Source organism: Sinocyclocheilus rhinocerous, unplaced genomic scaffold (genome assembly GCF_001515625.1).
Source record: "Sinocyclocheilus rhinocerous isolate Xijiao unplaced genomic scaffold, SAMN03320098_v1.1 scaffold975, whole genome shotgun sequence".
Taxonomy (NCBI): Eukaryota; Metazoa; Chordata; class Actinopteri; order Cypriniformes; family Cyprinidae; genus Sinocyclocheilus; species Sinocyclocheilus rhinocerous.
The window spans coordinates 1,306,369-1,327,969 of record NW_015628726.1 but is presented as its reverse complement, the minus strand read 5'-3'; the positions used below and the strand labels follow the sequence as shown (position 1 = coordinate 1,327,969).

The 21,601-nt window shown below is 36.3% G+C and overlaps 2 protein-coding genes across 3 annotated transcripts in view; both read right to left on the bottom strand.

Annotated features, from left to right (window-relative positions):
• Nucleotides 1-2,586, bottom strand: part of LOC107738408 (nuclear pore complex protein Nup205) — a 19,358-nt gene extending 16,772 nt beyond the window's left edge. For both annotated transcript variants that reach the window (XM_016550175.1, XM_016550176.1), the window contains exons 1-4: nucleotides 2,439-2,586; nucleotides 1,500-1,642; nucleotides 1,173-1,344; nucleotides 918-1,062 (exon numbers count right to left, since the gene is read on the bottom strand). In XM_016550175.1, the coding sequence (XP_016405661.1) occupies nucleotides 918-1,062; nucleotides 1,173-1,344; nucleotides 1,500-1,642; nucleotides 2,439-2,466 (488 nt within the window). In that variant the 5' untranslated portion in view covers nucleotides 2,467-2,586. The remainder of the gene's footprint in view (nucleotides 1-917; nucleotides 1,063-1,172; nucleotides 1,345-1,499; nucleotides 1,643-2,438) is intronic.
• A 2,762-nt stretch (nucleotides 2,587-5,348) lies between these two features.
• LOC107738407 (uncharacterized) overlaps nucleotides 5,349-21,601 on the bottom strand; it is a 43,089-nt gene continuing 26,836 nt past the window's right edge. The window contains exons 3-5 of the mRNA XM_016550174.1: nucleotides 12,168-12,345; nucleotides 6,410-6,566; nucleotides 5,349-6,328 (exon numbers count right to left, since the gene is read on the bottom strand). Of these exons, the coding sequence (XP_016405660.1) occupies nucleotides 6,209-6,328; nucleotides 6,410-6,566; nucleotides 12,168-12,345 (455 nt within the window). The 3' untranslated portion in view covers nucleotides 5,349-6,208. The remainder of the gene's footprint in view (nucleotides 6,329-6,409; nucleotides 6,567-12,167; nucleotides 12,346-21,601) is intronic.

Sequence of the window (21,601 nt, the reverse complement as noted above, 5' to 3'; positions counted from 1 at the left end):
ATAAAAGCATTAGCAATTAATCGCAACATGAAAATTTGATACCGGCATATCCCTAAACGTAAGATAAAAAACACAAATGAATGTAGTTGTTTTTTGTTGTTGTTGCTGTTTTTGCTTTTTGTAATGAACACTGTGCAGGGGTCGTTTTTCAACCCGCGAACATGAAAAACAACCCGCGGGAAAACCGCGGACTTGGCAACACTGGAAGAGGATAGCTTTCGGATAGCGCATCAAGAACCGGGTTGACCGGGTACTCGGTACCACCGGTACTTAAAAAAACCTGGTACCGTAACGTTTTCATTTTTTTAGTACCGACTTGGTACCGAAATACCGGGTCTTTTGACAACACTACTGTGCAGTGCTACAAGCTACCTGACAGAATTGGCATTAAGTATATGAAATGGTTAGACAAATTCAAACTTCTTTCCTCTTTTGACTTAAAATCTATTGAAAGAGCATGTTGGTAAAAGACATATCACAGGACTTGTCCTTTTTTTAAGTTCACATGTGTATACAGTACAGAAATGAGTCCTAAAACCCAGAAACAAGTTCCACCACGCTGCAGTCAATGGGTTTTTTTAAATGGCTTTTGGTTAAATGCCTGAAAGAAGGTCTGTGGTTAACACAAGCTCAAGATATTTTCACGTGTTATTCTATGACATTTGAACCTTTTACATGTCTTGAAAAAGATGGTTGCTAACAAGTGGCTAAATGGGACTACAGAGGATTTCGATTTCATGTGGTCTGCAAAATAGCTTGCAGTTAAAAAATCCCAAATTTCCAATATCCTGAAAGTTGTTGAAGTGTGCAATCAATAACTTGTCAACCTCTTGGATAAAATGTTTCCTGAAAAGGAAGTATGGGAGAAGCATGGGAGAATGAGCTAGATCTTGTTGCATGAAGGAAAAGCAACAAACCTCAAGTCAAGTGTGAAAGTCTTCCCGTGTCTGGACTGGATGAGCGAGCGAAGGGAGTTGGCCACACAGCGTTTGCCATCCCAGTAAAGGAGCACAGCTACCAGACCTCGAGTCAGGCCGGGGAAATGAGGCTGCTGGTGCTCTCCTAAAAATACACATGAAGATCACATTATTGCATAGCAATTTCACTGCAATGATACAATATGAGCAATGTGCATTCCATCAGTACTGAATGTGTATGTTCAGTGTGTGTACCTGCCAACAGCAGTTCAAGGGCAGCTAGTTCTCCCAGGTCAAAAAGGTCACTAAGGATGAAGGCTTCTGAGATAAGCTGCTCAGGAAGTAGTCGCACTCCCTGCTGGCCCTGAATAGCAATGCCTTCTGTGCTGGCTTTCCGAACCTTCTCTCTCTGTTCTGCACTCTTCATCTGTTTTGCAAAAAAAAAATTATATACTGTATTTTACAACAAAGAATGCATTTTGAAGCTCTGAAGCATTTTACAAGTAATTCACCAAACTTAATTACAGTACAATTACAATTTTCCACATGCAATGTTTTGAATCTATAGAAAGTAAAACCCACTGGGTTTTTGAAGAGGGTGAGAAAGGAGGGTTTGTGTTTCTTCAACTGCAGATCTAAAAGATGAACACTCTCTGGCTGTCGTCTCCATATGGCCCCCTCCACGGCTTCCCAGAGCTCCTTCAGTGGGCCCCACAGACTGGCTCCTGCAAACAGATTCACAGTATGTCACATAGAATTTACAAAATCAATTCATTCTGTATAAACATTATCAATTGGGAAAGTGGTGTGGTGGGCCGTTTTAAAGAAAACAGTGTATTAGCTGAATTGGTAATTCCTGTTCAATTTATAGTAAACAACTGGTCAAAAAAAATTATTTAGTGCAACTTTGATGAGTTGATTTGACTTAAAAGTAAAGATTGATTATTATTGTATGATCATTAACATAGGAGGCTGTCAAAAGACACATATGAAGCATGGATATCAACATTCACTGGCAACCATTAATTACAATGGAAAAGTCCACTGATGACTGAGAGTGAAAATGAATATAACAACACATATGCCATACCGCAAAGAGACTAGTATTTTTAATAAAACCACCTCAATCCTAATTCTTACTCATTTTTAGACTTAAATGAGACCATTTATTAACCTTACTTACAAGTAAAGACCGTCTTCATACGTTAGTTTTAAGAGACATTAAAGGTTTCAAATAAACTGCTTTGTCTGGTCACACAGAGATTATGGTCTTACCGTAACATTTCCTATAATAATAATTTTAATAATAGTAATATTGTGGATAGATAATAATGAATGTAGTATGACGCATGTAGCTACACACTTTAAGCATATTTACTAATGAAGGTAACGTGGAGAACTGAACAAGTATTTGCACTATTCTATTGAATTACATTAGTTTAAATGGCTAGTGCATTAGTCAGTACTCTATACTGTAAAAATATGAAGTATGTTTATAATATAGAATATATACGTTAATACCTGAATTTACCGCCATCTGCGTCGCCATGTCTGAAGCGTGACAGGGCTGCCCCGAATTTTGCCGGTGTGAAACTTTCGGTTTCTAAAGTTTATTTTAAACTCACATTCGTGTTTTTTTTTTTGTTTTTTTTATATTTTATAGCATTACTGTTTTACTGTATTTTTGATCAATTAAATTCAGCACTGGTGTGTATAAGAAACGTTCAAAAACATTACAAAATCTTACCAACCCAAAACATTTGAACTGCAGAGTATTGGGTGAAATGCATTAAATAAGCAGTAAAAAGCCTTACAAAAGGTCAAAAGGGCAGCAGTCACTATAGCAGCAACAAAAACACATGCACTAAATAATAAAACAATTACTTTCCCCTCTTTTAAAGCACTTTTCCTTTTTTTTTTTTTTTTTTTTTACAACATGGATTTGTTATTAAAGCATAAATAACGTTTTTGGGCATATAATTAGAAATAGAAGTGGGTAGAATGGCAGTCTGCATGAAACCAATTACTAAACGAGTTTAGTGGCCCGACAGTTGTCAATAGTTGGTCAGAAACAACTGGACTAAACGATATATTTTCTATTTTACAATATTTAAATTCTATTTATTGCCGCTGTATTGTTATTTCCGCGTAAATGCCTAGTAGCCGCAGCTGTATCCCTTCTAGCCTCCTCAACCTGCTGCCGCCCGCCTCAACAGAGGCCTCACATGGTACGTGTTACTTTTTTCATCGCTTCCAAAAGTAGACTAATCACAGTCACTTCTGTTGACAGGGATGTGTGGTGTTTCATAAAATCATTTTACAGAGGGTCCAGCGTCATATTTGTATTTGTATGACGGAGGCCGATTCCGGAATGTATTACAAATAAACTATTATAAAGTTAGTATGCATATTCAACGAGACCAAAAAAAAACGGCCTAAAAACTTGAATGCGACTCGTTTTCTGAGCTGCCAAGCGCAAATTTGGAGACAGTCCCCTACATACTGCCGAACGGTTTGATACAACCAAAAATTGCACCAAAAACAATGGCATATTCTCTTGGGGTATTGGAAAAGAAAATTCTTGCATGAAATGTTCATAAGTAAAAAGGACACCACGGTCATCTAAAAGTTGACTGACTAAATAAAAGTACATTTTTGTCTAACCAATTCTGAAAAAAGAGATTCATTTTTATACCTAATATTTTTATTTTTCCAAATAAAATAATTATGTGGAGAAAAACTATAATTATATATAAGGGACCTACTTATATATTAAAGCCTGTTTTACAGGACAATATATTTCAGTTTTTCTACTTCAACATTTTACGTTTAATTTAATGTGTTGCTTGCCTTTTTTATTTATTTATTTATTTTTAATTTGTGACAATTACTAGCAATTTTAGTTTCAAAGTAAATCCTACACCAGTTTTTTTTTTTTCAGTGTATCCTATCCCATACATAAACTTAACAACTACATTACTAACTATTAATAAGCAGCAAATTAGGACTTTACTGAGGCAAAAGTCATAGTAAATAGTTAGTTAATAGTAAGAATTGGTCCCTAAACTAAAGTGTGACAGACTGCTGGAAAGTCCCTTTAAAACACAATGCCATAAACGGTGTAATATTCAGAGAGACCTTTTGAAAATAGAGCACTGATTTCAGATTATGTTATTTCAGCTGTGATAAGTACATCTAAAGGCTTTCATTTAGTGTCTGTGACACAGTTCACTTAGACCTACTTCTGCTGCCAGCTGTTTAACACAGCACGGTTACATAAGAACTCCTGGAATTAAGATTTGCTCTATTTTCATTTGTGTTGCTTATATTGCTTTGGATACCATTTTATGAGGAACTAAGAGGTCAGTCTTCAAACATTGCAGCTCTGCATTTTACTAACGTCCTCTGCGATTGTCCGATACAAAATGAAGCAAAACATCAGAATGCTTTTGAAGTCTCAAGCAGTTAACTGTGAATCTTTTAGAGTAGACTCATGTTTGTCCCTTGGACAGTCTCGTTTTATGGCGTGGGAGATGCAGACCCTGTTGTGCAAATTCCAGATGACTCACTTACACCTACTTTTCTTCTTAAAGGTTGCAGGATTTCAAGGCTGTTGTTCCATTCACTCAGTTTCATTCAATCAGAGATACATAAAAATCACACTTGCTCATGATTGGATCTTCTGCAGTGAACGGGTGACATCAGAATGAGAGTTCAAACAGTCCTAACGTCTTGTGAAGCGAAAAGCTGTGTGTTTGTAATAAACAAATTATCCATCAAGACATTCTGAACTTAAATCCATTGCTTCCGGCTAAGATATGAGTCCTCTAACCATAATATTGCTTTCTCCAGTGAAAAAGTCATCTTGTGTGAATCAGGAGAGAAATATGCACAGATCAAGCACCATTTACAAGCAACACAGTCCAAAACAATATGTTGGTGGATTTTGGTCAGAGAGGACAACAGGGGATGGAATTTTGTTACTGGAGGATGCATTATTATGAATTATGGACTCTTATTTTGACCAGAAGCAATGGTTTAAAGTTAAAGCACCTTAATGATGGATTCGTTTCATACAAACACAGCTTTTCACTTTACAATATGTTAATTGAAGGACTGGAGTCATGTTGTGGATTATTGCTATGTTTTTATCAGCTGTTTGAACTTTCATTCTGGCAGCACCCATTCACTGCAGAGGATCCATTGGTAGGTGGTGAGGTAATGCTAAATTTCTCCACATCTGTTCAATGAAGTAACAAACTCAACTATATCTTGGGTGTCCTGATGGTGAGTAAATTTTAACCAAATTTTCATTTTTGGGTAAACTATTCCTTTAAAAGGATTACCTTTCTCTATTAGGTCATTTGCACGTCTTGGTCACACAGAGATGCACAGACATCAAATTAACAAAGAATTCAACATGATAAAATAATATTTATTAAAAGAAGGTTTTAAGGGAACACAAAAAGTGGTTATTTATTGGCTCAAATCTACACAAAATGTTCTTCGTTAATAAACATTTCCTGTTCTTTTTCAACTTATGAACAAATACCATTCAAGTGAAAGAAAACAGATGCACTTGTGTTTAATATCACATTGAACTAAAGTGTATTCACTTATTAGTAATGTATTCATTAAAAAAGTTATAACAAAAATATTTGCAAAGAAAACTCACAAAACTAGAACTAGTATTGCTTATGTAATTTAGCAGACGGAGCGCACAAACATTACAATTCATAAAAAGCAAGCATGATGTATCACAACTTGCATTGTTGGAACTTTATATTTCCTTTCTTTTTCTTTTTCAATCATCAACCAAGAGAAAAATATCTCGGAGAAGCCCTTTCAAACAAAAGCTTACACTGAACATAAATAAAAGAGGATTGTTTTGGCTTAAAAGAGTCCATCCAGTGTCCCATTTCAGGTTTTTAAAGTAAAATAGTAAAATAATATGTGCCTCCCCCTCCAAAAAAAAAAAAAGAAACCCAACAAAGTAATAATGTGGTCTCTGTTTGTTCCGCCATGCATGTTCTTTGAAGCCGGTCAACCAGTAGCAAAGAGGCTGCGCCCATGTGCAATAGTTTGTGTGTATGCGTGTCAATCCTCTTTATTTGCGATCGTTGTTCAGGAAAAGATGCAGCGCGAATACTGGTTGTGTCTGCGAGCAGGCAACAGGAACCGTTCATCTACAGTCACTTGTTTCACAGGGACACATGGGGGAGGAACACCAGGAAATCCCCACAAACCACAGTTCAGTTGCCATGTCAACAAATGCGCCATGGAAACTGTTTCTAGGTGGCACGCTCCTGCCCGTCCACTTCCTGTTTGGTTCTTCTCAGATTGCTTTTCATTTTGACAAACTCTGGGGTGTTTTCTTGCTCCTCTTCGTTCTTATGTTGCTCCAATTCCAGCTAAACAAGAAGACTATTTCAGTCAATAATTTCTGGATATGCCCATTATACGTCTATGTCTTTGTGTGTGAGGAAACATACCTGTTCGAGGGTCTCTCGTCTCTTCATGAGCTCGATCTCAAGGTCTGACCTTTTCTTGTGCGCCTCCTGCTCCTCTTTCTGAGCCTTCAGCACCTGCTCTCTCTTCCTATTTTCCATCACTTTCTGGAGTTCTGGTTTATTCTGCGGCGCAAGGCCCCTGTGATAAGAAAAACAACGAGACGATGAGACACTTGACAATAAGTATCCAGAATTTTACAGTTTATGAAAAACTGTGTGGTTACTGGCCCTGCAAAACTCGACAGTATGATGTATTATGTCTGAATTCATAGTATTCCAAAAACAGTAGGCAAGAAGTACCCGGATGACCTACTACTCCCGGCGAGATTCTGAAGTGTGTATTCGATGGACACTTTACTATCCCATGAGGCCATGGGAGAGGATATATGAATGGCAGTGAAGCAACGCAACTGACACTGGTAGGTCACATGACATGGCGGATATAGTATGTTCAAATTACATTCATACTACCCACATTCATACTATAGAGAACATACTTTTTTAATGGTTGCAAAGTAAGTTCAAATTCAAATGTAGTACCTCGGACAGTACGCGATTTCAGATGCACCGTAAGATGTGGCTCAGGTATCTCCTTCAAAGCAAGTCTATGGGACTTTTTGTTCATTTTATCATCAGTCACCAGAAAAAAAAAATTGCTTAGAAAAGTATCAGCACACCTCTCATCAAATAGTTTCATAATTTGAGCACAAAAGCGGCACTTTGAAATTTAACATTTAGGATTTGGGGTTAGTTTAAAACCATAACAGCTTCCATTTCGATCAGAGGTCTGATTTAATGAGAGCAAAAGATGAGATGACTCCAGAACAGTTTAGGGATAATAATCCATAGAGTTACAAAATATGACTGTGAAGATGTCGCTGTGAAAATCCTGACTGTCCCACATACTGTAATCCAGTATGGATGGATTCCTGGATGGGTTTAAGGGATTGGAATTGGTTTATGATGACCAAAGGCTGGTTTACATTTAGAGCGTATGGAGATTAACTCTTTAAATTACAGTACTTTTCTGTGACATCTTTGTTGCGTAATTCTCAATCCCATGTTTCTCCAAACTAACAAGCCAGAAACCAGTTGTTTATGAAACACTTCTATTTCATATGTAATGAATTTCAGAGAAACACATATTTAGAACGGTCAACTGTTCAATTCAATTAAACAATGATAAAAATCCATCCATCTATCTATCTATTACAACAACAACCAGTGTTGTTAACTAAAACTATTAAAAAATATTTTTTTGTAATTGAAATAAAGCCAACATAAAATAAAATATAAATGTTAGATCTTTAAAGGTGACATATCATGAAAATCTGATTTTCCAGGTTTTAAGTACTATAATCAGGTCTCCGGTGCATCTACCAACCAAGGAAATGTGAAAAAGATTAACCCAGTAACTTTGTTTTGGTAAGCATTTTTCTGCAAGTGTCTGGAAAAAACGAGCGCGTCTGATTTCGCTCCCCTAGTGACGTTGCAAAGGGATCTCATTATAATATTACCACCCCTTAATCTGCACGTTTCCACCCATGGCACCGTCATTTTGATTTCACAAGCGACAACGGTACCAGTTCTAATGCCATGGCAAAAGTTTGAGCAAAGCATGCTAACTGTTCTGTCTTTGGCTGTACTGACAAGCACAGAACACTGTTTAGAGTCCCAGCCTCAGAGGAGACAAGAGAGCAGTGGATTTATTGATTTATTTACTGTATATTGTAAACTTGTGTGTGAATGAGAACTTAGTTTAGTACTCACATGCTGTGACAGCCGCTTTCTGTCCGTGTGCTTCGGATGTGTGCTCTCAGAAAACCGTATATCAGAAGTTTTAACTCAAATGGTTTAAAACGCATGATTTTAGCCCGATAAACATTATAATCAGAACCAAAACAGATGTTTTTTAGCAGGTACGAGCTGTAATGACGCAGCTCTATTCTGGAAAAGGGGGCGGGGAACAGCAGCTCATTTGCATTTAAAGAGACATGCATGAAAAACAGCGTGTTTCTACTTCCACTCAAAATAGGCATTTTCAAAATGTTATAATAAATGATCTGTGGAGTATTTTGAGCTGAAACTTCACAGACACATTCTGGGGACACCTGAGACTTATATTGCATATTGTAAAAAGGGGCATAATATGTCTCCTTTAAAAAAGAAAGTTAATTCTAAATATTAATAAAATATTACATAAGTAATACTAAAACACTGACAGCAACTTATTCCAGCTCTCTGCCTGGCACACCAGAGACATGTCAACAGTTTTGTCCATCCTTCCAAAACTTGTAGACTTGTCTAGACTATGAAGAAAAAAAATGAGAGGATGAAAATGAAAGATGAGAAAATGGGAGATGAAATGTTTTGGCTATTTGGACAGCAGTTATATAACTATATGGCTCAAAAAATGGAATTATGAGAATCTCTGCCAGGTGAGTGTAAAAAAAAAAATAACACACTTCTGTCTGTTCTCCATTTGTGTGTCATGTCACTGATTTAGTTTCTGAACAGTATTTTACTTTCTCCCTCCAACTATTCTCTCTTCTCAGAAGTAAGGACAACAGCAGCACATCAGGCATTAATCACATGAGTGGAATGTGTCTGTTGTGCAGGTAACTTTGAGACCAATTACAGATCAGATATATTCCACAAACATGATAAGAGGAAACAATGATTGGTTTATGATTCAGGGCACATTTCTTATTAATGATTAAATCCATTAGCAATCTGTGTTGCCAAGCAGAAGCTCATATATGTTGTTTCCATCCCAAAAATAGAACTACAATCCAACTTGTCTTAAAACTCTGCTTTTGTCATTTTGTTATTTGACTATTCTCTACTCTGAGTCTAAACTATTCTAGTCTAAACTAAAATATTTAAAAAATAAGTAAATAAAAAATAACCCCATTACGAGGCAGGCTCTAACAATGTGTAAATGCAGCCTTTCCAAAGTAAATACTTCATTGGCATCTTGTGACAAGTGAGTTTTCTGAAAGTTATTGTCTTTATTCGAGCCAATATTAAGATAAGGATGTGCTTTTGTCCATAGGTGTGGCTTTATGGCTGTTTTTTCTTTGTCGTTCAGGTATAACAGGAACAATGGACGGGTCTGAGTAAACAAGTGAAATTTCTCGAGTGAAGTGTCTATAGAAAAACAAACTATCTTGCTAAAAGGCTAAAAGAGTTCTGTTCTGTTTACCCCAGGGTAAACAGAACAGAACCAACATAAATGTATTGCAGATATATCGTTAAAGTTCAATAATGTTATGTACACATTTTAGAATTAGTCTGATTCACAGGAGAGTCAGAAGGCTGAATCCTGACTGACAGAGGAGGAGCTGGGGATGGAGGAGGGTAATTAGCTATTGAGCAATGCGAAAACTGCTGATAATACTGAGGGACCTTATATATGAATGCTTAGATAGGTGTCGTATTCCCATAGGTTGATGGTGATCAGCTGAGAGTCAGCTGATGCGAGCTTGACTAACGTAACCTGCCAGAACTAACGCTACGCTAGATTTTTGTCCATACGCTGAAAGTCATCAGGGTCCAGTGTTGTTTTGAATAATATTTGGAAGAAAGTCGGTCATACAGACTTGAAATGACATGAGGGTGAGTAAATGATTACAAAAATGTAATTTTTTAGGTGAACTATCCCTTTAAGACTGATGGTGTAGCTGTATCATGTAACTGTAACTGGGATGAAAAGCTTAAAAATACTTCTGTTCTGTGAATTTCTGAAGTACAAACATCTTCAAGAATGCCAGTGTGTGGCGTCACTGATTATATAACAGGAACACACTGGTCCCTTGGTAACTGCTAGAAACAGTCACTTTATCATTATGTGTGGTTACTCATCAAAGACAGCTAGGCAAAATGACAGAAAAAAGAAAAGGATACAGATGAACAGTGACAGAAATAAACAGAAAGCAAAGAAGAGGTTGGCCTCGATTACATAAAAGCCCACCCCGGCCCCCCAACTCAATACATTATCTAATATATGATGCAACAGACTATAAATAGCCTGACCTCTATCTCTCCATCACTCTGTGTTCTTCACCTTCTGTCCTGGCTGTAGATGGGATTTCATAACATTCTGAGTGTACAGAGACACTTCGAGTGTTTGTGTACAGCAGGGCGGGAGGCAGACAGAAGGTGGGCGTCAGAGAAAGAGAACAGAGAAAGGGTGGGAAGAAAGTCTAAAAGGATGCTGTAATCCTTCTTATGTAACTCTACATCTTTCAGCATCCCTCTGAGCACCACATCTGGAACTAATCCCATTTAGATTACAGAACGGTTCCCTTTTCCTAAACCAAAACATGCACACACACTCAATTCCCCACTCTCTATCAAGTAAGACTCACTAACATCTTAAGGAAAAATACAAAAAGTGTGAAAATTGAAATTATAGCTCCTCTTTCTTGAGGCTCTTCATGATTTCCACACATATACATTTAAAATAAACATTATTAAATATATTAAAAATATATATAAAAATACTAATTATCAATAATAATATAGTCATGGCAATTTTTACTTACACCAAATCTATTTGTAAATGAAACCAGATAGGATGTTTATCAAAAGTAATTTCATTTGCAGTCTCTGTGTTGTGTATTTTAAACCATACAAGCTCAACAAGTGCAAAATATCACCCACAAGCCACACAGTCATTTTTACAAATCTGTATCAAGATAAGGTAACATAGACTCAAATCTTTTCTGCCTGGAACCTGCTTAAGTATACACATAATTGGGAACAGTACACCTAATTGGGAATTACTGGAATAAATCCCCAACAGAGGATTCTGATATCTGTAGGAATTCTACAAACTCTTCTCTTCATGCTCAACTAATGTGGGAGGTGAGAATCAGAGAACAGGAGTTTATGTAATCATGCTGGTAGAATGCGTGTGTTATAAGTTTCTTGCAACATAAATGACTTGTGCTGTGACTTAACCGTTCTTATTCACATCAAAGCTGCAAGAACCTCAAGGGATCTTCCTAATAACTTCCAACTGAAAAAGAAAAAACTGCTTTATGTAATAGGGAGCATGTGTATACCTTTGCTGTCGCAATTCATCACCAATGAGAATGAGAGGACTAAAACGAGTGACTCAAACTTATTGTTTCCAGTGCATTTTTTCCCGGTTCCTGTCTGCCAAGATACAGCACACAAACACAGACAGATCTGACGGGGGGGAAATCATTCATCTTGTCCAGAAAGTCCTCTGGGTAGAATCAGCTTTCAGAATGACTCGATTTTTTTTTTTTTTAAGAACTCATCTGTGAAACAGTGGACTGACAGAAATTGATCTTTATATGACGCATAACAAGTCATACAGGCATTTATCACAGAATACTTTATTCTAATTGGTCAAATGTGGTCAAATATTTTAATATAATGACTGCATTTCCTATATAGCTATGCTAGTTTCATGCCACGTGGGATAATGTACAGTCAATTATAATAAAAATAAACCCTAATAAACTTAATTTAAGGGTCCAGATCACCTTGTCAGGGATTATTTCTATAACAACCGGCAAATTTTTACATATGTTTATATGAAAAAGGATGGCATTGATGGCTGTTTCAGCTTTAACGTCCTAAATTAAAAAAAATTGAGAAATGGCACGTCCGCACAGAATTGCCAAAAAAGAAAGTGAATTCTGAGAGGAAAGACAGTGAAAGAGGACTGAGAGGACTGATCTAATGTAGGCTGTATGTGCATCACCTTTTCTGGTTCATGAGGAGCTCTCGGTGTAAGTCCTGGTGATTTCTGGAGGACTTCACTGGGTTGAGGAGTTTCTTGGGCTTAACGATTTCATCGCTATCACCGTCCATATAGTCTGGCTCTGCCATAATGCTCCGTGCACGGGACAGTCCCTCTGGTATGTCAGTCTGGTCCAGACCTGAGAAAAAGACATAAACACACCTATTTTAACATCAACATAAATAAAAGTTCTGCATTTATCTTAGCAATTAAATGAAAATATGTTTTTCATTTTTCCTTTTATAAAAACCACAGTAACCGATCTGATGAATGGGGCAAAAAAACACATTAACTTTCTTTTAATGTGGTCTTTTAAAATGCCCATTTATAAGCTCAATACAAGTATAAATACTATGTACACAGACCACAGTCAGGACAAGAACATGCTACGCTGTATCATAACAACATACGGATCAACGCTTCAGTGTTTACTGACATAGCAACATATGCAACAATTAAACACACTCCACGTAAACATTATACAAGACAAATCTAGCATTTAAAAAGCATAACCCATATTTCCTAGAGTACTTGCATTTTAATGTCAAAAATAAAATAATAAAATATAAATAAAATTATAAAATAAAAAGCCCAAATCATAGTGTCAAAAGCACAAAACAAAATAACTGACTAATAAATAATATGTGCATATAATCACATTATGATCACTGCTCTCCAGGTAAAACCAAAGATTTTTTTTCTTTCTTTTTTTAAACAATTATTTCCAAAATAATAACAGAGGATATATAGGGGAAATCCATTCTTTTAGTTTCACTGAAACTGTCATATCAGTGAATAAATAAAGCTCTCTCTCTCTCTCACTGGTTTATCTTATCATTTATTGTAATAATAAAAGATGATGAATGATGAACCCATGTGACTGTTATCTCACATGGTTATTTGTTTACAGCCGGATACTTTCGTTTTATAGTAAACAAGCATGTATCATTCAGCACACAGCTCCATATCAGTTGAAAGGCTGATAAACTATATCTGAATAAACGTGATCTCATCACTTGATAACAGTGTCCATGTGACACACATCCTAACACTGTGAAATTACAAGGAAAAACCATCATACATTAAGTGCATTTAGGTCAACAAAGTATGTTTTCTTTAACTATTCTAATAATTAATAATAAAAAATATAATAACTAAAGAGATAAAATACTTTTTAACTACATCAATTGAGAGACATTTTAAAAATGTATTTTGCAGGACTATTTGAATGAATTGAAATAAATCTAAAAGGTGAATAAAACAGTTTTCAATCACTGCATCAACACTTTCCCTTATACATTAATATACATTTAACCTAAAACTGCACTGCGTTGCCTAAAAGTGCATTTCCATGTTATTTGTCAACTAATTGCATGCATTCAACTCCCCCAAATCTCACCTGGAAAGAGTGGAAACACGGGGTATCTGAACATGGTAGTCATCTCTGCGTTTGAGCGTTATTAAAAATCTCAGGATATTAAGCACAACTTCCCACAGCTAGATGAAACTGCAGCTCTGTATCTCTGACGGAGCGCTGCGCTCTATAAACAGCTCTTCTGACTCCGCCTGATGGTTTATTACCTAACAGCCCACCCACCCCTGCCAGAACGGCTCCTCAAACAGCCCGCTTAATCTTTCATCACCTGAGACAGAAACATCAAAGAGTGTGGCCTCAAATACACATAAATATAATGATGAACACTCCCACCTAAAGAATTCACACAGGTCTGCTTCCATATAGGATAAACTCTGAGATTAGAGCTATTAAAAGAAGAGAAATATTGAACGTGATGGGGCTACAGGAATGTATTCAATATTTCAGAGCGATCATAAATTTGTGTGTTATTTTCTAACACGTTAATGTGCGTAGCATTTTCATGATCTTATAACCTTCAAAACTGATTTAGAATTGATTGATTTAAAGTAAATACGCAGGTTTTCAGGCCACAAGCAAAGCCATTATTTTGAAAGATGACATGCTGCATTTATATCAAACCATTAAAGAATTATAATATCAATATTGTAGTTTATTACAGAATGAACGAGAATTTGTGCCATGTGGGTTACAGTTTGTAAGCTGCAGTTCGTCTGCTGACCACTAGACGTCATCCTCACCAACAACTAGTGATACACAACAACTGAGTTGTTCTTGTCATGACAATTTAATTTTGAAGAACAATATGAGGACGTTTCAAATACTATCCTAATGCCTCAAGGGTAAATTATGTCACTGCCTGAAGTGTGTGGCACTCCTTCAAGGACAAAATCCACACTCTTCGTTGACCATATGTTTGTAGACAGCCTTTTCAACTGTGGTCACTATTTAAATGCACATAATTGAGCTGCTGCACACGTGTTTTATTGCAATAACTTTAGTATTTCCCGTTATGATATGTTTGCATGTGCATATGGTATAGCAGTGTTATTTACAACCAGTAATTTCATCATGCATTCAGGAAGAACACCTTAGTGGAAGTGGATGATGGTGCTATTATCCAAATGCTGTGCGTCAAAGGCCGCTGTATAATGTTTGTATCTGCACTCAAACTTCCCTTCCAGATTCAGCCAAAGAGTAGTTCCTGTTGACAGCGCAATGTTGAAACGTTAAAGTTTCACAAAGTCTAAAGAACAAGAAGTCTCATTTCTCAAGTCAACATGGTACATTGATCTTATCTAGTTAAAGGGACAGTTCACCCAAGAATTATTTACTCACCCAAGTTGCTCCAAACCTGTATGAGCTTCTTTCTTCTGTTAAACACAAAAGAAGATCTTTTGAAGAATGCTCTTAACTGTTACAGTTGCTGGTCCCCACTGACTTCCATAGTATGGGAAAAAAATCTATGGAAGTCAATGGCTACCAGCAACTGGTTACCAACATTGCCAATATCTTTTTTGTATTCATCAGAACAAAGAAACTCATACAGGTTTGGAACCACAAGAGGATGAGTAAATGATGACACATTTTCATTTTCAACTAAGAAACTTCTTTCATTATATTTATTCACCCTCATGAACTTCTTTTTGTTTTTGTTTTGGTCTTTCTGGACACTCTTTTCAATTTAATGTAATGGGAACTGAGGCTATCATTCTCCAAAATGACAAAAGAGCATAATTAAACTATAATAAAAGTAGTCTATATGACTCTTGCACTATATTTCCAAATGTTCCAAGTTTTCAAATGTCAGCTTTATGACATTAATGTCAGGTATAAACCAACAATTTTATTTGTTATTCACTGAAAATCTTGATATCTATCCCAGCAATCATAATTATGATATCTAATTTAGGAATGAATTGGTCTTTTGAACTCTTTTCAATTCATCATTTGATTCGGTTCACAAAATTGGTCTGACTGATTAGTTCCCAATTCAGACCGATTCAATTTTCAATTTTAATGTGCTGCCTCCTATCAGCGATCTTCACAAAAGGGTTATTGATAAGCTTATCAGTGAAAAAGGACTTTAGTTCGGTTTCTTTCTCACAGACTTATCATATTGCTTTTCGAAACTTAAAACCTTCAACCGTTTATTCACTGTAATGGCAAAAATGTTTTAAAATAATGTTTTACTTTTGTGTTCTGCACAAAGAAAGTCATACAAATTTGGAACAATATGAGACCATTTAATAATTACATTATTTAATTTTAATAATTTAAAAATTTAAAAATAATTTTTTTCTTTTTGCATGAACTATCACTTTAACAGGCACATAACTGACCATTTTTTATCAATAATGCTCAAACAAACACTATAGTGTGAACAACAAACTTCCTGTCGCAGTATCAACAGCACTTTCTACATGGGTTGTGCACTGCTTATACGTCTCTGCACCGGGAGCCCTGCAGCACAAGTGTGTTTAATAAAAGGTCCACATCCAGCTTTTAATTACAGAGCTGCACTCTTCAAACCCTGTGCAGGGCACAGACGTCTCTATGGTGACCACCACAACACTAAGCACACGGGTGTGTCCATGGCTGAGCATCAACACACCAGTCATTTCAATATACTTTCACACTGATTGTGTATTGATAATGACGCATCAGAGCATATATTTGCATGCATGTCTGTGTTTGTGCATGTAAGTATAAAGGAATGCTTGTAAACCATCTATTCACTCATTAAGTAGGACTGGAGCATCTGTTTGCCAGTCCTCAGTCTTGTACCTTGTTCCAGCACATAGACATGCACATAGAGGGGACAGCTTTTATTTAACACCCCAATGCATACGGCGATCATGCATCTCAGCCAGATTTGCATTAATGTTTAAAAGCTGCAGTGCTTTTGTTCATGCTCCACTTAAGATTAAAATTAGATCAAGAAATAGATGGTTAGATCAAGCTAAATCACCTGAATTTATATGGTAGGTCTTTAAAATTAGGCAATATGTGTGACTATGGTATGGTTTCTCATGACAAATCTAATTTTCCTTGATATTTTGAAACAGTTTATTGCAACATCAAAACATGCTGTAACTGTCAAAGCTCAAAACTTCCTTCCCAATACAAAAAGACCATTTATTGGTACTAAGATGCAAAAACAACTCATTCTATGCTTTGTATTTAAAGGGGTCATATGATGCTTTTTTAAAGATGCTTTTTTAAAGATCATTATTTTGTGTATTTGGTGTAACAGAATATGTTGACATGCTTTAATGTTCAAAAAACACATTATTTTTCAAATACTGTACATTATTGTAGGTCCTCTATGCCCCGCCTCTCTCTAACGCTTCGTTTTCTACAAAGTCCCTCCTTCCGACAAGCGCAGTCTGCTCTGATTGGCCAGCTGACCCAGTGCATTGTGATTGGCCGAACACCGCAAGCACTCGTCGGAAATGTAACGCCCCTTACCATAATCGTGAGCTTCATCTTTCAAAATAAATGTAAAGACAGAGCCGGAAAGGGGAACAGAGTCGCGTGACAGACACAGTGATAAAGCTGGTATGTGTTTGCAGTACACAAGCCACGGTTAAGACAGCTGACTCCACTGTGAGTGACCCTGTCTCTCTCACTCACACACACGCGCACACACACACACACAATGCGCAAAACACCGCATTTGAACAGTCAATAGCAAATACTTAAACTAATAACAAAACAGTAGCTGATTCAGAAGCACCAGATTGTCATAGCAAAGTCAGAATTACCTCCTCTCCTAGAAACACACAGCATCTCCCTGACATGCTGCTTCAACACTAACTGCGGTTACTGAAACCACGCCTTCTTTCTTTGCGTGCACATTTGGGCGGCATTATGCAAATATTCCCACATAGTGAGGTAGATATGTGGGGGCGTGTTAGAATGAGCCGTTTTAGGGGGGCGTGGCAGAGTCTTAACTTTGATAAAGAATATCTCTTTGGTTTTGAGACTTTAGTCTTTGCAACTTCAGGGATCTTATCTATGTACAATCAGCTTGTAACACTCCAAAGAGAAAGGAAAACTTGAAATCGCATCATATGACCCCTTTAAAGACATGCACACATCACCACCACATGTAAATGATGCCTATTTGATAAATCAGAAACTTAGCCTATATTATTCCCAAACACTGAAAGAACTAACAATAAAATGGGAGAGCGTATTAAACCTTGTGCACTGCATATCATTCTAAAGAATATCAGAAATTAGCTTTTTCTAAATATTTTATTCAGCATGGATTGAAAGTGACCGTAAAAGGCATTTATAATGCTATAAAAGATTTCCATAAAAAAAAAAAGCTGTTTTTTTTTACTTTCTATTCATCAAAAAAATCCTGAAAACAATGTTTCCACAAAATGATGTAGCAGCACAACTGTTTTCGATATTGATAAGAAATGCTTCTTGATCGACAAATTGGCATATTAAAATAATTTCTGAAGGATCATGTGACACTGAAGACTGGAGTAATGATGCTGAAAATTCAGCTTTGATTCACAGAAATAAATTACATTTTAAAATACAGTATATTAAAACAGTTATTTTAAACTGTAATGATTAGTAATAATAATTGGGAAACTGCATTTCCTAGTATTCTAGAAACTGTTAATTAGGATACTAAAGCACTAAAGAAGTGTTCGCTGCAAAGGTTGAACAAGCTTATCTCAAAGAGTTCATAATGACTTGGATGGTCTTTATTAACCCTCTCCCACAGACACACATGCATTAAATTTGCACAAACTCACCTGCCTACACACTTCCACAATAAAAAGCTGGAAAACTGCAAAAAGGAAATCACCCACGCCTCCTTCTGAGCACTAACCATTACTGTAAATGATCACACAGCGACATCATTATGATTCCGGAGTGTTTACATACTTAGATCATTGTTTGTGCAGATTTGCTAAGAGTCATGTGGTTGTTTTAAATATGACATCCAAAAATCACAGGCTTGAAATGTGAGCCCAACAGCATGATGGGGGATTTCAATATAGATTGCTACAATACAATCAACAATACAGCCCAATATGTATTTGGTTTTGTGATTTTATGGCCTACAACATAAAAGGACAGACCAGAGGGCGTGTGCACCTCAATCAATCACCCTCAGCTTCCTTTTCCAGTCATCTCTCCAATGCCTACACACACAGACCTTGGATGAAGACATGGGGCGGCAATAACAGGAAACAGACAAACTCAAAAAAATGCCTTGCCATTTTGGTCACATTTTGGAGATGAAAAATAAGCTATCTGTGAGTCTCAAGCACTGGGACACACACAGAGAGATGGAGAAGGTGGAAAGGATGCCACTTCTTTGTTCCGCTCTCATTAGGCAAAGAGAAATGCAGGGAGGAAGGGAGCAGCTGGCAGTCTATTGCACCATCTGACCCTTATTGGGCACAGTTTACACACAGCAGGAGGGTATATTAGCCCCTCCCCAATCCCAAAAGCCCTTTCACTGGCACTGTAGCACTGTCACTTTCACCTATTCTTCATAATGTATTCATTTCTAACCTAACACTCAAGAAATTCTTCACACACTTTTCTAAACACAACTAAACCCCATTTCTGGTATGAAGGCCTTTCCGGACCATCCCCCACTCCACGTCCCACCTGACACCTATTACATGCCACAGAGGTATCAATTCGCATCAACAGTCCTCTAGACGATTAATTTCTCTCCCTCATTTTCTCATGAACCGCCTCTTCCCTTGACAGGAATGAATCAGACCACCACTAACCAGCTAGAGATCTGAAACTGATTGCATGTAATCCTTTAAATGAATAGTCCAGGCAAATATCCCCATAAAAATTATATAACTGTCTTCACAAACAAATAGATTGACAATTATACACTTACAATTAAAGCCTATGGAGCAAGTATACTGTACAAAAAATTTTGCTTTTTACAAATTGAGGCACGCATTAAAACCAGTGTTATTTTGGTATCATTCATACACTATTACAGTATTTATAAATATTTTAAATTAACTTAATTTTTAGTACAAATTTACAAGTTTTAGTGATTGTTATGTGCTTTTGTTAGTTTTTTTTTTATATATATATATTTCTATGTAACTATACATCTATTATTTATATGTTATGTTATTTCAGCTTTATTTCAATTAACAGAAGTTATTTAAAATAAAACTGACTGAAACATTTACATGTTTTAACGATTGTGTTAACTGAAATACTGGTCAAAATTATTTTCTATGCAATACAACAGAGTTTACATTTTTTAAATTATTTAAATATTTCAGTATCGATATTTTATTCATAATTCAAAAAGATTCACTAATAAAGACAGATCCTATATCTTAACAATTAGCGAATGCATACACAAACACAAAATTTGGTTTTTAAAAGTAGGAGACAATAGCAAAAACAGTCACACTCATCCTAAACTGATTCTTAAGATGAATCTCATCCATGTCCTTTAACTGGGCCAATGGAAAACGTTAAAACTCACAAACCAAGGGGTTTCACAGCACAGAGGAGAGAAAGAAATAAACATTTATGGGCTCCTCTAGAAGGGTCAGGGGTTAGACACTTCATCTTATTAGCATTAAACTGCTTGCATCATCCTCACTACACAGTGGGCATTCATATGAAAAACAAAACATAATTGGACTCCATAGCAATATTGAAGCCTAAACTGCTGTCTATTGTCCGTATAATTAAAACAAGTCACTTGTACAAAGCACAACCCCCGTCACAATAGAGTCAAACTACAAAATAACAATAAAAACTGATTTAGTCCATTATGTCAATGCAGAGACAAAACACCAACACATGCCCACTGTGGCCTCAGGGGTTGTGAATCTGCTGCTGTGGAGAAGAGCTCTGATATACACTAATAAACCCAAATCAGGTCAAACTGAAATATTCTCATGCTCAAACTGATAAAAATAAAAATAACTTTTCTTTGTGCTGCTCTCTGGTGGCTGTGGATGTCAAAAACAACACCAAGTCAATAATTCAATAGGACTGATTACTGAAACGTCGTTGACATACAATATGGCAAATCATCACATTTTGGATCTGGATCTGGATGAAAGATCTGGGGCTTCATTTATAAACGTTGCATATGCACAAAACCTGCCCTGAAAGAGGCGTACGCCACTTCCTACGCAAAAGGTGGGATTTATAAAAACAAACTTGACGGGAAAATTTGCGCACATGCACGCAAACTCTGACCCATGCGTACGGACTTTTTTTTCCTGGAAAGAGAAAAGTAATGAAGTAAACAATGATTTTAAACTCTGTTTTCATGTCGATATACACATTTACATTAAATATTCCACTCTCTTTTCCTGTGGCATGCTATGTTTTAATGACAGCGAGGAGTGCTATGTGCATAATAATTCATCTTTAAACTAAACTGCAGATCTCATGTTATGAGAAAATATTTTTAGTGAGAACAATGATCAATGATGCGCACTTACTTGTACGATAATACAATCTGCCATAATATGATATTATGGCAGACACTGATGAATTCGGCGGTCAAACGGTCCATTGTCCGGTTTGAATAGGTCCAATGATAATAGCTTACTGTACAACCGCAGCTGCACAGAGGTGATGATGGCGTGTGAAGGCATCTCCACAACATTATGAAAAATACCACTGTATTTGAAGGATACAACTTGAAGAAAATGGTAAGATTTGCACATTTCCTTTTTAAAATACTTTTTAAATGACGCGCGAGTCAGACAATTGTATTTACACTGCAATAAATACAGGCTTATCGGTTTCCACTAAAATAGCTAAAAGATGTTCACCTTATCAGCAAAACTTCATAAATTTAATTTAATTTGAATTGTTTAAAACAATCAAAATATTATTTGGCCAGTGGAAATGAATGAGATCAACTCTATTCTAAAATATTTAACTGAGAACTATTGTAAACAGTTTTTTTAATGGATATTTTGATATATTTATTCTAAAACATAAAAAGGATACTGGATGATTTTTAGCAATA